Source organism: Tiliqua scincoides, chromosome 11, assembly GCF_035046505.1.
Source record: "Tiliqua scincoides isolate rTilSci1 chromosome 11, rTilSci1.hap2, whole genome shotgun sequence".
NCBI lineage: Eukaryota > Metazoa > Chordata > Lepidosauria > Squamata > Scincidae > Tiliqua > Tiliqua scincoides.
The window spans coordinates 15,486,423-15,501,250 of NC_089831.1; the positions used below are offsets into that span (position 1 = coordinate 15,486,423).

The 14,828-nt window shown below is 45.4% G+C and overlaps 1 protein-coding gene across 1 annotated transcript; it reads right to left on the bottom strand.

Moving 5' to 3' along the window:
* Positions 1-879: 879 nt before the first annotated feature.
* On the bottom strand, positions 880-13,951 carry LOC136662475 (BPTI/Kunitz domain-containing protein-like). The gene is made up of 4 exons (XM_066639694.1): positions 13,879-13,951; positions 12,956-13,123; positions 1,272-1,439; positions 880-995 (listed from the first exon to the last, which is right to left on the bottom strand). The coding sequence occupies exons 1-4, from the start codon at positions 13,949-13,951 to the stop codon at positions 880-882; spliced, it is 525 nt and encodes a 174-aa protein (XP_066495791.1).
* Between the last annotated feature and the right edge of the window lie 877 nt (positions 13,952-14,828).

Genomic DNA, 14,828 nt, shown 5'->3' on the forward strand with positions numbered 1-14,828 from the left:
ACAGAATGACCCACAAGGGCTGTTGTCACCCTGACCTTCAACTAGTAATTTTTCAGTACTCCAAAATATGTATGCATGTCCTATGGATTAAATCCAGGTACTTTATCAAAAGTGGTTCCTTTTCAGGTCTATGCCTATATAGACTGAGTAGGCCAAGAGCCAGTTGCCTCCATTTCAATCTACCCGGGGTTTTGTATGTTTAGTTTGATCCTTCCCTGACCCTAGGCAGATTGCCCTTCTACGGCTTCAGTTCCAATTCATGAAGGAATAAGCCAAATACAACCGTGAATTCATATTCTTTCACGTGAAATCATATTCTTTCATATTCAAAGGGACGCTTGCTCATATGGGTAGTTCTGTGAAAACTGACACTGAGCCAATGGTGTGTGAATTGTAGGGAATTAGAGAACCTTTGAGAGGAACATCAATGACTCAGAACTCACAGAATGCGAAGAACAGATCAGTTTATTGGAGAGCATGTAATACTCTTCAGCACAGACTGGTACAGCAGAGTAAAAGTTGTCCTGGCTTCAGCTGGTACCTTTATTCCACAGTTTCCAGTGACACGCAAATTGGCCTGAAGGCATGATCATCCAGGGCTGCTCATTATCCTGCACGTTATCCTGAGGACAGAAAGGAGAATCATGCCTGTGAGTGGATGACATTAGGAGACAGGGCAAAGAGCAGCTCCAGCAGATCAGTAATCATTGGAGTCTCTTGGGGAAGGGGATTTGGGGCTAACACTAAAAAGTTGTGTGATTTAACCTCCTGCTTTCTCATTCTCACAGTACTTACTATGCTGCCCCCAGGCTATGCTACTGGATAGGAACCTTCCTATCTTCATTCCCTTCTGTAGCTACAAGGGTGTACCTCCTGCAATCAGGCCACCCCTGTTAGGTAAGGAGAGTCTCTAGCATAGTACAGTTCAGGGTTTGCTTGTCCCTGAGACTGCTGGGCAGAGAATTCAGCCTCCACTGTTTCCCTCCTCATGCTCCCTGGATTTGGAGGAGAAGAGGGGAACAGAGTGGGAAAGGAAGTGCAGCTGACAGAAGCATGGTTGGCCAGAGCATCAGAGGGTGTTCGCTTCGCTTTCTCTTCAGTTCCCTCCCCCCTTCCTTTCGCTACTCAGGGAGAGGAGGATGCAATTTTGTAAATGGCTTAAGGTTCTGGGATGTTTGGGGCCCTGCTGGAGGTGAGAGACCACTAGAGCATGAATTATACTGGCAGAAAAGGGCAAATTCTTTTCATGGTTTGGAACTCACATGGCTTACATGCCCGTTTGCAATCTCTGAAACGCTTAAAATTATTTGGGTTGCCACCACAGCCGCCATAAGTGAACTTCTCACACCGACCCGTCTCGGCATTGTAGTAATACCTTACAAACATTGCCCTGCACATTCCAGTTTCAGGAGGGTATTTGCACCTTCCAGGCACAGAATCTAAAAAGGAGAGAGAGAGAGAGAGAGAGATGGAAAATATGATAATTGAAGGCATCATTTTTGTTACTGCAGTGTGTGAGTAGATCTTTTCCAAGTCGCAACGATGAATTGCCAGACTGGGATCCAAAGGCCATATGGGCTAAAGGACAAAATCCGACCCACCAAGAAGTTCTTTTGCGGCTACTATGATTTTTGCCATAGCCCTTAGAATAGATAGACCATACTACCCTGGTCAACTCAGGGAAGGCTTCTGAGGTTTTGATGAAGTACATGGCAAAAGGTGTGCTTGGAAAATCTTCCCCTTCAAACATCCCATGACACCCAGAGAACATGCAACCTGAACATTTCTTGCCTAGTTCCACAACAGGTTCCCTCACCCTCAACTCATAACTTTTGAGGTGTAAACAGGTAGACCTGTTAAAAGTAGGTGTAAACAGGAAGGAAGACGGGAAAGGAACAAGAGGCACAAGAATGGGGCAAAAGGTGAAGTATTTTGCTCCTAGGAATGTGTGAAGGGGCTACCCTTGTATTTTTAGAAGAAAGAAGTGAGAATGGTCAGAATCCCAAGCTTAAAGAACTTTTGAGAAACATGAAACAGGCAAGTCGACCAAAATGCGAATAGCTGAGCTTTTATCTGAGTGTCCCACTCCTGTTAAAGCCAAAAGTTGCCTGTAGAGAATGGTAGTCATGAGCCTTCCGTCATCCCCGTGCTTCCCCACCTCTTCCATTATCCAGGTGATGCCTGGAGACGTAGGGAAAGTTGCAGATATGATAGAAAAAGTCTGCGGAGGACTGACATGGAACACCTACCTGCATTCTGAATAGAAACCCCCAGAAATTCAAACCAGTTTGCCAGCATGCCCAGCATGAGTACAAAGAGGACAGTGTGACTGAGCTGCATGATGGCTGTTCAATGTGACTACCCACTACTGAGCAAAGGTAGTTTATGTAGTGTGCCATCAGGAAGTGGAGAGGGGCAGTCAGGCAGCAAAAAGTACTTCTCAACAGGGAAGGGTGCTCTGGAACTGGCCAGTTGCATTCATGGAATGATCCTGTTCTTGAATAAGTAGTATTCCATGCCAACCCCTTCTGGGCAGTACCCAACTGAACCAAAATGGACAGACTATTTCCTTCCAGTCTAAGTTGTAACAAGGGCAGAGCCTGAGAAGCACCAGCCTCAGGCGCTACTCCAGGTTTGTAGGGGCGCTTTCACAGAAGAAGGAATGAGTGTCACAAAGCCACCATAGCAAGGTGGCTCCTCCGGGAGAAACTGGAAGTGATATCACATGGCACATTGTCACATAACAGCATGACATCACTGCTCTGGGTACTGGGCAGTGCATTACGCATCTGTATTTGGGGGAGAGAGGCACAGACACTAGAGGTGACAGTGTATGTCTTGTTAGCCATATCATGACTATGAGCCCAATCCTGATCTTGGCGCACTGGCTCACTGCTGACGTGCACTGTCACAAACATGCTCTAAGCACATTTGCAGGCTCTAGTGCTGGTGCTCTGCCGGTGCCAGCCAAGCACTGGCTGGTGCTGGGCTAGTTCCAGGCGAGCGCCAGAGCTCCGCCACTCGGTGGTCACATGGACTGCCAAGCAGCGGGGAGGTAGATGGAGGCCTGGGGGAGGCGGGGAGGAGGCGTTCTGGGGAGGGGGTGTTGGAGGAAATTAAAGATAGTTTCCTCTTTGGGGCGAAGCAGAGTAGCTTAAGCAGTGGACCACCCCCCCTTTGGGTATCACCCCAGGGAACCTCTCTCACCCGGCTGACTGCTATTCACTAAAAAGATAAAGAGGCAATGGTTTGTTACAGTTGCACAGAAAGAAGATTGTTTTACTTAAAATTCCATAGAATGCATATTTACAGCATCTGATTAGGATCAGAGGTTCAGCTAACACTTAGAGATAGCAAGGCCCTAGAGCTGCCTCGCCCTGCATGCCTTGTGCTCAAGATCTTCAGCAGGGCACAAAACGAGCACACATCTCGAGCCAGGGAAGAATGCTCAAGGATCATTAAGCCATTAAAGGAAGATCCTTGATCTTCCCTATGATTCCATATGGGAATTTAGGGTCTAGAACACTGCGTTTGATCCTTGGTCCTGGTGGATCAGTCAATGCCCCATTGACAAGAAGCACTAGGGCATTTCCTTCCTCAGATTACATCATTGTTCCTGAATCTGTATGGGTCACACACGTAGCTGTCAAGGTTATAGTGCACCAGTTAGGGTTGAACCCACTGAGACACAGTCCCTCGCTGCTTGGGTGATGCTGTGAAGCTGCTTGGCCTGGGCATCAGAGCCCTGGTGTGCGCATCTTAACAGGTTGGTGGTCAGAGGGTAAGAGGAAGTGTTCAGAGGAGAAGGGAAGGATAAAGGGTTAGGGCCACACCCCACATGGATCACAGAGAGAACAGGTAGAAAGGCCAGAAACACTGGATCATAGTTTGACATCATCCTGCCCCCTCTGGACAGCAGACGGAGTTGCACCAACTCCAACAGGGGGAAAGCAGAGGGAGGGTGGGAAGAGGGTGGGGAGGAGGCTTTCCAGGGGGATGGAGTGGGGCGTGTGGGCTGTGGGACAGGTGGAGAGAGCCTCCGTGTCGGGCTCACCGACTGACATGGAGGCTCTTGATTCTAAACTGACCTTTGAGTGACTGTAGAATCTAGTAGCCCTGTTCCGCAGCTACTCGTCTTATCCAGGGGAAGGGGACAAAAGTCCCCTTCTCCCGAGGAGCTTCCAGTGGCTGCTTGGAGCATGTTGGATGCACCGGCAGCCATTTTCAGCACTGCTGCAGCCCCACATGCCGGGCAGCTCAGGATAGGGCTGCCCATCCCTAACCATCCAAATTCATGATGAACTGCATGAAAAGAAACTCAACAACTATGTACTGTAACTCTCAGTAGATGAGCTGTTAACACCACCTGGTCAATAGCACATCAGACAGGAAGAGTTGGTGGCATGATGGTTATGATGGATAGCCAGCAGAGTAAACCAGGGTGCAGTGTGTCTGGCCTGCAGATGAAAAGTTCTCACATTCAAGAACGCAAATCTATTATCGTTGCCTTCGCAGCCACCAGAAAACAAATCCATCTTGCAACTCCAAATATCATCTTCTGTGCGTCAGCGCCTCTAAGCATGAAATATGGCCCATAAATTTTTGACCCACACCATATATGACAAAATTATTTTCAGTAATAGTCATGGAATGGAATGAATAATAACAATGACCAGAAAATAAATGCAATGAATATTTCCCCACAATTGTTATTTCTTATATATTCATAGTTTTGGTCTCTTCTGAACACATTTTTTTTTTCATACACACTATGTAACATTGAAAGATGCTACAAATCCACAGGTGAAACAGTTATACCTGGTCCATTTTTTTAAAAGACCTGTTTGACAGAAGACTGCTAGTCTCTTCCCATCCTCCTCTCGCGCATTCAACACAAGGAGAGGACGGGTGATCTGGATTCCATGGAGGCAGCAGACTGGGGGATGATGGCTGTGGGCTACCCCTGGAGAGCTGCTGCCAGAGTACTAGAGAACATGTAACCTACTACATCTCCTGCCTGGTTCCACAACAGGTTCCCTCACCCTCAACTCACACCTTTAGAGGTGTAAACAGGTAGTTCTGCTTGGTATAGGAGCTATGGAAGGAAGTTGGGAATGGAACAGGCACAGGAATGAGGCAACAGGTGAAGTGTTCCTATTTTGCACATAGGCATGTCTCTAGGGGCTACCCTTGCATCCTTAGAAGAAGGATGGTCTGAGTCCCAAGCTTTATCTGAGTGTCCCCAACTCTGCTGCCCTCCTGGCAAACTTCCCAATAGAAAAGGAATCTCAGCTCCCTTGCCTTGCTTCCCTCCCTGGGACTAGCCAAGGCTACTGCCTTGCTTCCTGGGTTTGTCTATCAAGCTCATTTCTGCCTTTTGACCCACCTTTGAAACAGGAGGTCATTCTGTCTTAGCAGCATAGCCCCAGGATCTCTGCAATGGGACAGCCTCATGTTAGCAGATACAAATAAGTGACCTTGGGAGACTCTTACATTTGGCTCCCAACCACCCTCCATCTTTTATGCTCATTTGCAGTGAAATTAACAATATGCTTGGTATTTCTATCCCTTCCTCCCTTGATTCCTTTGGAGGGATGTGAGTGCATTCTGTAGTCCAGGTCTCCTTGGTCTATCTTTTTCCACTTAGCAAGTCCTAGAGATTTGGTCAGCAATGAACGTTTCTCCTTAAACAATTCATCAAGAACCCCAAGATCAAGTGGTATCACCACTTAAAAGTGATTCCTCTCGCAGGCTTGGGGCATCAGTTAATAGAAAAAGTTTCTTCATCACATAAGAACATAAGAACAGCCCCACTGGATCAGGCTATAGGCCCAACTAGTCCAGCTTCCTGTATCTCACAGCAGCCCACCAAATGCCCCAGCAGCCCACCAAATGCCACAAGAGCAAATTTGCCACAAGAGCAAATGCCACAAAAGCAGCCTACCAAATGCCACAAGACAGTGGTATGTTTTATGGTCTGCCAAAAGATTCATTCATTGCTTGTGTCAGAGAATGCAGGCTGATGCTATGGCTGTGACTTTTGGTGCATTCCTTATTTTTTTTCCTCTCTTCCCCCTCTGGTATTCCACCCTTCCCTATACTCACCTGTTGCCCCCCTCTCCAAATAATTTTCTCTCACTCGTCACCCTGATTTCCTTATGTTTTTCCGCCTATGGATATCATTTCAGCTTAAATGCTAATACATTCAAACTGATATATGGCTGACAGGGACATAGGGCAGGGCTTTCTTGGTAGTAGCACAGGTGATGGAGCTCCTTCCCCAGTTGAGAGGAAGGTTCATGTGTTTTCTATGTGACCAGCTCATGCAGAGCGCATGATAGAAAAGTACTAAGTAAGGAGTGTTGCTTTCGGGTTAAAGGGCGTTACTTTGTGATTTTGAATGTTAAGTAGTGCTGTTTTGTACAAACAGTATAAAATGTCTGCTGCCCCAGATGTTTGGGCTCCTGTCTGATCTGAGACTTTTGTCTCCGGGGAGTTGTACTTGTGCCTTTGCTTTCCATATTGGTGATTGTCATTCACTCTGCACCACACCAGGTAACTGAACCACTGTGTGTGGCCTGATCTAAGCCTACTTTAAATGGTAGCAGGCAACAGAGGCAAGGGAATTTTTGAAACAAGTACAAGCCTAATCTGGACCAAGAAGCCCAAACAAGATGGTTCATGTGCTGAACCTTTTGTATTGGTATGCCGGCCTGGCAGAACAATCGGAAAGGACACACACAGACACAGTACTCTCAGACTAAACAAAGATATTATTGTGAGAAGGAGAACAAAAAGGTAGTACCAAAGCAAGGGGGCTTACAGCTTGGTTCAAAGCCAGAGATTGAAGTTCCCAGTGGTTTCTGAGTACCGGGAGAGGGAGGAAGGAAAGCAGTCCTGATGGTACTGACCCAGGAGACTAAGGACCCAATCCTATCCAATTTTCCAGTACCAGTGCAGCCATGCCAATGGGGCATGCACTGCGTCCTGTGGTGAGGAGGCAGTCACAGAGGGCTCCTCAAGGTAGGGGGACATTTGTTCCCTTACCTAGGGGCTGCATTGCAGCTGCATCGGTGCTGGAAAATTGGGCTCGCGCCAGCTGAGTACTGGCAAGCAGTGTCACAAATGTGCCATCAAGCACACCTGCAACAGTTTGCGTCACTTCAGCAAACACTCCTCTGTACTATTTGAAAAGCAGGCTGAGGGAAATGCAAGGCCACCAGAATGAACCTGATCCAATCAATGTGAATCTAGGTGCGCCACACCACCAGAGTGAAAAGGAACAAGAGGCTGGTAAAGTGAAACTTTTTAGTTGGTTTCCTAAAGATGGATGAGTCCTGATAGAGTGTTGTTTTAAAGAGGGACTCCCTGTGCTAAAACGTTTGGGAACCTCAGTCTTCAGGAGTTGCCATCCCACTTAAACAGCAATCCCTCCTGTTCTCCCCACTTGGACACACAACAATGCATGAACATTTGGGAATAGAGACCTTGGAGAAAAGCATTCAAGAAGCAGAAACCACGTAGTAGGAAACAGATGAGTTTATTAGACAGGATAAAAGACATCACAGCAGGCACAGGTACAACTAGGTTAAAGTACAAGTGGAGCCTCTTTATGCGAGTGAGTTTCGTTCCCTGACCTGCTGCAATTAGGAAAAAATGCATTGTGCTAAACCAGACCCAGAAATGATGTGTTTTACACAAATTGTATAGAGTTACACAAATACGCTACAGCCTGACACTTAGGGATGGAAGGAAACTAAGGCAGCGGTTCTCAATCACTTCCCCCTCTGCTCCTTCGCCTCCCCCTCCTCCATTCCGTACTCAGCCCGTACTCAACGGGGAGTTGCCAGCTGTCCCTGCTTCTTTCACATGCTGAGCTTTTAAGAGTCCAGTCCTATGCCTACCTACTCAAAAGTAAGTCTCATTCTAGTCAATGGGGATTGCTCCCAGGAAAGTGTGGATTGTAGCCTGAGAGCCCAGTCCTATGCCTGCCTACTCAGAAGTAAGTCTCATTCTAGTCAATGGGGATTACTCCCAGGAAAGTGTGGATCGGATTGTAGTCTAAATCTCATGCTTTGGCTTGTTGGGAGACTTACTTGCTGGGCTGTTTTGTTTGTGCAGGCTGGAGCACAGAGAGCCTGCACCATCTCAGACTGAAGGGGGGGATTTGGCAAACACTCCCTGGGTTTTTTTTAAGCAATCCCCTCTGTTACCACTGCTCCTGCCCCTCTGTGTGTGTGTGTGTGTGTGTGTGTGTGTGAGAGAGAGAGAGAGAGAGAGAGAGAGAGAGAGAGAGAGAGAGCGCACTACCCTGCTGCACGTGTTCTGGCTACAGAGCTTCCCCCCTTCCCCTCTTCAGCCTCTTTGCTGGCTCAGGGGCTCCAGGAGTCTTACTGTTCCTTCACAGGGGGAACCTCTTCCATAACTCCAGGGCTATTCCCTGCCTGTGCCAGGCGGAGCCTTTTTGTAGTGTTTTGGGCTGCCTTGAAAAGGAGGGAGACACCAACACAGGGCAAATAGACTAGACAGAAAAGACCGTGTAGTGTTGAATTTAGTCCAGATCTGAATTTCATTTGAAAATGAAAAATAGCAACCTGGGGAAGTTTGCTAAGAAATGTCTGACTGATCGATGATACATGTGTTTGCTTTATGAGGGTTGAAGAAGACCAAAAGGGGGCTTTTATCTTCATCCTGGCCAGAGGCAGCCAGCAGGGTGAACCAGGGTGCAATGTGACTTGGCTGCATGGTGGCTACAAAGGAAAAGTTCTTACCATATTGTTTACATTGGAGAAAGCAGTCCTTTCGACTATCAAATCTATTTGCATTGCCTTCACAGCCACCATAAAGAAACGATCTGCAGGACTCCATTAAGAAGTCATAGTGATAAAGCCAAAGAGTTTTTGTGCATGGTCCAGGGTCAACACAGAGTTTGCATATATAAGGTAGTTTTCCTGAACAAGAAAATCTGTCTTGCACCTCCAAATATCATCTTACCTGGGTCTACTCAGATGTGCCTCTAAGCATGAAACATGACCTGGTGGGAACCCTTAGGTGAATTCCTTATTTGTAACCCAGGAGGGCTTTGAAACAGAGCAGAGTTGCAGTGGGTGGAGGAAGGTTCATACTAAGGTTAGTACTAAGGGAAGATTTGTTGGAGTTTAGTGAGTATGCGGGAAGCAGGGCTGTAGCTAGGGGGACCAGGAGGGTTTTGCCCCCCCCCGAGCCAGCAGTTTGCCCCCCCCTAGAATTTTTTCCAACCCTGTCCTCTTTTTGTCTAGTCTGGCGTCAGCTGGGGGTGATTTGAAATGAAGTCTTTTGTGCTCCCTGAAGCATTTGATGGGCCACTGTGAGATACAGGAACTTGGACTGCACAGGCCTTTGGCCTGATCCAGCGGGGTTCTTTGTATGTTCTTATGTAGGCTCTAAACTTAATTGGGAGCCGAGGTCTACCCAAGCAGGTAGACCTGGACTCCAAGTCCAAGTGGGAGCCCAGCTCTACCTGCCCAGCAAATAACCACAGAGGCAATAAGCTCAATCGGGAACCCTGGGAGCCCAGGTCTACTTGCCCAGCAAATGTCCACAGAAGCAATAGCACAAGTGAGACCCCAAGTCTACATAGCAGGTAGACCTCAGTTTGAAGTCCAGGCAGGAGCCCAGGTTTACCCACCCAGCAAATAGCCCCAGAGGCTATAAGCTCAATCAGTAGTCCAGGTCTACCCAGTGGGTAAACCTGGACTCCAAGTCCAGGCAGGAGCCCAGATCTTCCTGCCTAGTTGACTTGGGCTCTGAAGGTAGTGCTCATGGCCCCCCCTAAACAGACACTGGATCCACCCCTGATTCTAAGGAGATTCAACTCTTAGAATGATAGGAGAATTCAGCTCTACTGGGTAGATTCAATAATTCAAATCTTCTGTACTTTGCTTTTTAAAAGTAGTGAATATTGTAAAAAAAAAAACTAGTGTTCCAATGGCGTTACCGTATTTGACTTGCATATCTTTCCTCTTGATTTTATGTAAAATAAATAAATTTTATTTTAGTATGTATCAATGCATCGGCAATGTGTCATCGGCTAATGAAAGGCTTTCAATACAAGCAAATACTACCTGCATCACAGTGATATGCTTTACTTTGGCAGGGATGCAAGCCTGTGTATTGTGTTGGTGTGTAAAATGAAAGGATATGTTGTACGTTATTTCTATGTAGACAAATACATTTTACATTGCATACAGAGATGCATTTATTCTATGTAAATTATTGTTACACTGCTTTACAGATAATGAATGCATGTTTCAGTAACCCCTCCCAAAAAAATATTTTCTCTTCATGAAATTTGGGGGAGTTACATGTTTTGATGTGTCTCCATACTTATCCTTTCATTTTGCACACCAGTATAGATACCCAACATAATTGCCCCCGCCCCGAAAAGACACACACCCCCACCTCTAGAATCTTGGCTACGGGCCTGGTGGGAAGGGACCAGCCGAGTTGTGAAATTCCAATCTTGAAATCTTCCTGGCCCCTGAAACATTCCATATCTCTATGTGTGCATGTAATGGGGTCATCTCCTGCCCTCTTTTACCACTTCACCCACTTTTACCACTTCACCCACTTACATTCTCCTTCACCAACTTTTCATTCTCATGTCCTGCCATTCTGCTCCCTAAATATTACATTTGCTTCACAATGGAATAACTTTGAATGTCCAAAGCTGTTAGGTCTCATCAAGAGAAAAGTCTTCAAGTACATATACAGGTCTGCCACTGAAGTCTTCTTTCTTGACAAGTCTGCACATGTGGCTGTCATACACTAGATATAGTTTCTTCCCTGCCCTGGTGTGGTTAGTTGAGCTACTTCTCTGAACACTCCATTTTGTGGTGACAACTCTTCCCCTGTCTGCTAGACAGTTCAATTCTAGAGTTTTTCAATTCTACTTGAAAAAGTTTGTCACTTGCTGTTCTCTCTCTCTCTCTCTCTCTCTTGACTCAACAGTGCATTAACTTAGGGGGGATAAAGACATTTTGGAGAATAATATTCAAAAAATGAATCTACATAATACAGAGTAGCAGAGTTTATTGGAGAGGATGCATGACATTTCAGCCAGAAAAAAAACAGGTGTTGCAGAATGGAGTTACCATGGATTTCTTATATGGCATTGTTCCACGAGTCCCAGTGATCCATGAGCTTGAAAGTGTTACTTGCCTGGGGCTGAAAGAAGAATCCAAAGTTAATCTAAGGAAAGGAAAGTTTGTCAGCCACACAGAGAAAATGTATTCATAACAGTAGTGAGCATTAAAGTTTTCTGAGGAAGTTAGAACGAGATCGTTTCACTGATTTAACTTTTATCGTTTAGCCATAACAACATACAGTAGAACATTGGAACATTGGCAGGAGGTCTGGTCTAGAGGGTAGAGCCTCCATTTGCCTGAAGATTAACATCCACAAGGTCGCCAGTTCGAGGCCACCGGCACCGTGCGACCTTGAAGCAGCTAGCAAGCTGCAGCTGAGCTATTCCATCTGCTCGGAGCATGGGAGGATGGAGGCCAGAATGTTAAACCAGATCGGAGTGTAACACCTTGAACGTGGTGGTTCTTGAAAGAGAGAACCTTCTTTCAATTTGTAAAAATCCCTGCATGGATTTAATAAGCCTGCCTGTGTAAACCGCCTTGAATAAAGTCTTGAATAAAGACCAAGAAAGGCGGTATATAAATACTTTATATTATTATTATTATTATTGTGCTCTGCAAACTGGGCAAAGAGGCAGTTTTTAAAGTGGTGCTCCTCTTACATTCAGCAGGGGAAGAGTAACTAACCCTCTTCATCCCAGCACAGTGTCTTTTCTAGTGTCTGTTTGCTAGCATTTCTTCTGCATCTTTTAAAAACTGTGAGCTCTTTTGGGACATGGAGCTATTTAGATATTTTATTTTCTCTGTAAACTGCTTTCTGAACCATTTTGTTGAAAAGCAGTATATTATTATTATTATTATTATTATTATTATTATTATTATTATTATTATTATTATTATTATACATTGGCTATGCACATTGGTTTGGAATCAGAAAATCTGATATCTCATCAGCACAACGGATTACATGATTCATCACACATCTAATGGTATAGAAAATGATCGTGCAACCCAGTGCCAAGTTCAAAACGATGCCCCAGAAGTGACATCACGCCCGGGCTTTTGAAAAAGTGTAAATGGGGAAAAATCTATCTCCTCCCCCCAGCAGCTCGCTACCCACTAGCTCTGCCTCCTCCCCTCAGGCTCCTCCCATATTAACACCTTATTGGTTCTCTGCTGTAACATAACACCTAAGTGGCTTTTGGAACAATCATTTTCATTGGTCAGCTTTTTTCCCATGTGTCTCAATGACATATTGATAAGCCTGGGATGGGAGTGATGGTTGCTGAGGGTTGCTTATTGATCTGAGGAAAGAAAAGAAAAACATAAAAGGAAAATGAAATTTGGAAGTGGGGCAAAAAATATTCCTCCAAGTACTTTTAACACCAGTGATGATGTGACATGTTTTTGGGTATGGGAGCTGGAACCAGTTCATTTCATGTTCATTGTTTGAGCCAAATGAAAGCTACAATGCTGGCTACACACCAGCCGATCACTTGCTGAAAGTCAGGAAAAGCTATACCTCTACAATACAATGCATAAGACAATTTGTGATACGTTTTCCTCATTGACCAAACCCAACAGAATAGACCGTATAGTGTTGAATTTAGTCCAGATCTGAATTTCATTTGAAAATGAAAAATAGCAACCTGGGGAAGTTTGCTAAGAAATGTCTGACTGATCGATGATACATGTGTTTGCTTTATGAGGGTTGAAGAAGACCAAAAGGGGGCTTTTATCTTCATCCTGGCCAGAGGCAGCCAGCAGGGTGAACCAGGGTGCAATGTGACTTGGCTGCATGGTGGCTACAAAGTTCTTACCATATTGTTTACATTGCAGAAAGCAGTCCTTTCGACTATCAAATCTATTTGCATTGCCTTCACAGCCACCATAAAAAAATGATCTGCAGGAATCCATTAAGAAGTCATAGTGATAGCGCCAAAGAGCTTTCGTGCATGTTCCAGGGTCAATAGGGAGTTTACATTTATAAGGTAGTTTTCCTGAACAAGAAAATGAGAGAGAAAAAAATCCGTCTTGCACCTCCAAATAACATCTTATCTGGGTCTACTCAGACATGCCTCTAAGCATGAAACATGACCTGGTGGGAACCCTTAGGTGAGTTCCTTATTTGTAACCCAGGAGAGCTTTGAAACAGAGCAGAGCTACAGTGGGTGGAGGGAAGTTCGTACTAAGGGAAGATTTGTTGGAGTTTAGTGAGTATAAGGGAAGGGGCCAGCCAAGTTGTGAAATTCCAATCTTGAAATCTTCCTGCCCCTTGAAACATTCCATATCTCTATGCGTGCATGTAATTGGGACATCACCTGCCCTCTTTTACCACTTCACCCACTTTACATTCTCCTTCATCCATCTTTCATTCTCATGTCCTGGAATCTAGAACTGTAGTCCTGTAAGAGGTATGGAAGAAAGGTGAGAAAAAGAACCAGTGGAGGAATGTGGAACTCAATGCTGGAAACTTCTTAGTCTGCCACTACCTGGGAGTGTGTCATGAGACTCTCTCTTGCAATGCTTGAGAAAGGAAATTAGTATGGACAGTCTCAAGCTAACCAATCTTTTGAGAGGGAGGAATGCAAATAAGCAAGCAGAATACTTGAGAAGCATGTGGATGAATGAGTCTCCAACAATTCCTGTACCTCCTTATCCCTTCCACTCTGCAAGGGATGACCTATCTGGAGGCATATGGGAAGAGCTATAGCCATGATGGGCACAATGGTTGAAATGGTCTGAGAGGTCTTACCTGCAACACCCTGAAGTTTAAACCAATTTGATAGGAATCCCATCACAAGGATGACAAAGTGTGTGTACCGCATGCTGTTGTTTGATGCAAATCCCTGTTACTGAGCAAATCCATTTTATATAGCGTCCCCATAAGAAAGTGGAGAGGGGTATTCAGGCAGCAAAAGCTACTTCTTGATAGATAAGGATCACTTCCTGTTCTTGAAGAAGGACTGTTCTGTTCCAACTAGGGACATACCACAACCATAAATTAAATAAGTGTAAACCTGACATCATCAGAAAGAAATTAGTCTCTGTAATGTGGTTTCACAACAAACCTTGTTCCTGTCTCTTAGTGCTCCTTAACATTCTCCAAAGTTCTCTACATCCTGATACTTGATGACCAAGAGTTTGCTTCCAATGGCTCTGAAAGTGAATGACTCTATGGAACACATCTCAACCCAGTGCTGGTGAAGCCCTCCACCAGGCCCTCTTGGGCACTTCCCCACGTATCTCTTCCTGGCACATTGGGGGCTACCACTGCCACTGGTACTGATGGTACAATTGGGCACGATGCCCGCTCCTATTCCTTGCTCTCCCTTACATCTCACCAGCAGAATCTGCCTTAAAGAAGGAGCAGCCTTGCTTCTAGTGGAAATTCATGGAGAAAAGCCCATCACAACCAGGGAAACTGCTTCCTAAAGGAACATCATTAAGCATGTGCAACTGGCTCTGTGAAACAATCATATCTGAAGGTATCATTCTTGTGATAACCGTGTGTCAGATCATCATGTCTAAGTGGGCAACAAGGTCAACGTCTCATCCAAGCGAACAACAATGGCATCTCCAGACTGGGATCCAAAGACCATGTAGACAGATGGGCAAAATCAGAGACACCAAAATGAGTATCAGAGAATGCCATGATTTATGCCATGGCCCTTAAAATGGACAGATCATACCAACCTGAGAAGT

Coding starts and splice junctions, on each gene's coding strand:
- LOC136662475 (XM_066639694.1), bottom strand. CDS start 13,951: ATGCGGTACACACACTTTGTCATCCTTGTGATGGGATTCCTATCAAAT. Junction 1,440..12,955: donor AAAGGACTGCTTTCTGCAAT/GTAAACAATATG, acceptor TCTCCTTTTTAG/ATTCTGTGCCTGGAAGGTGC. Junction 996..1,271: donor CAGAGATTGCAAACGGGCAT/GTAAGCCATGTG, acceptor CTCCAAATCCAG/GGAGCATGAGGAGGGAAACA.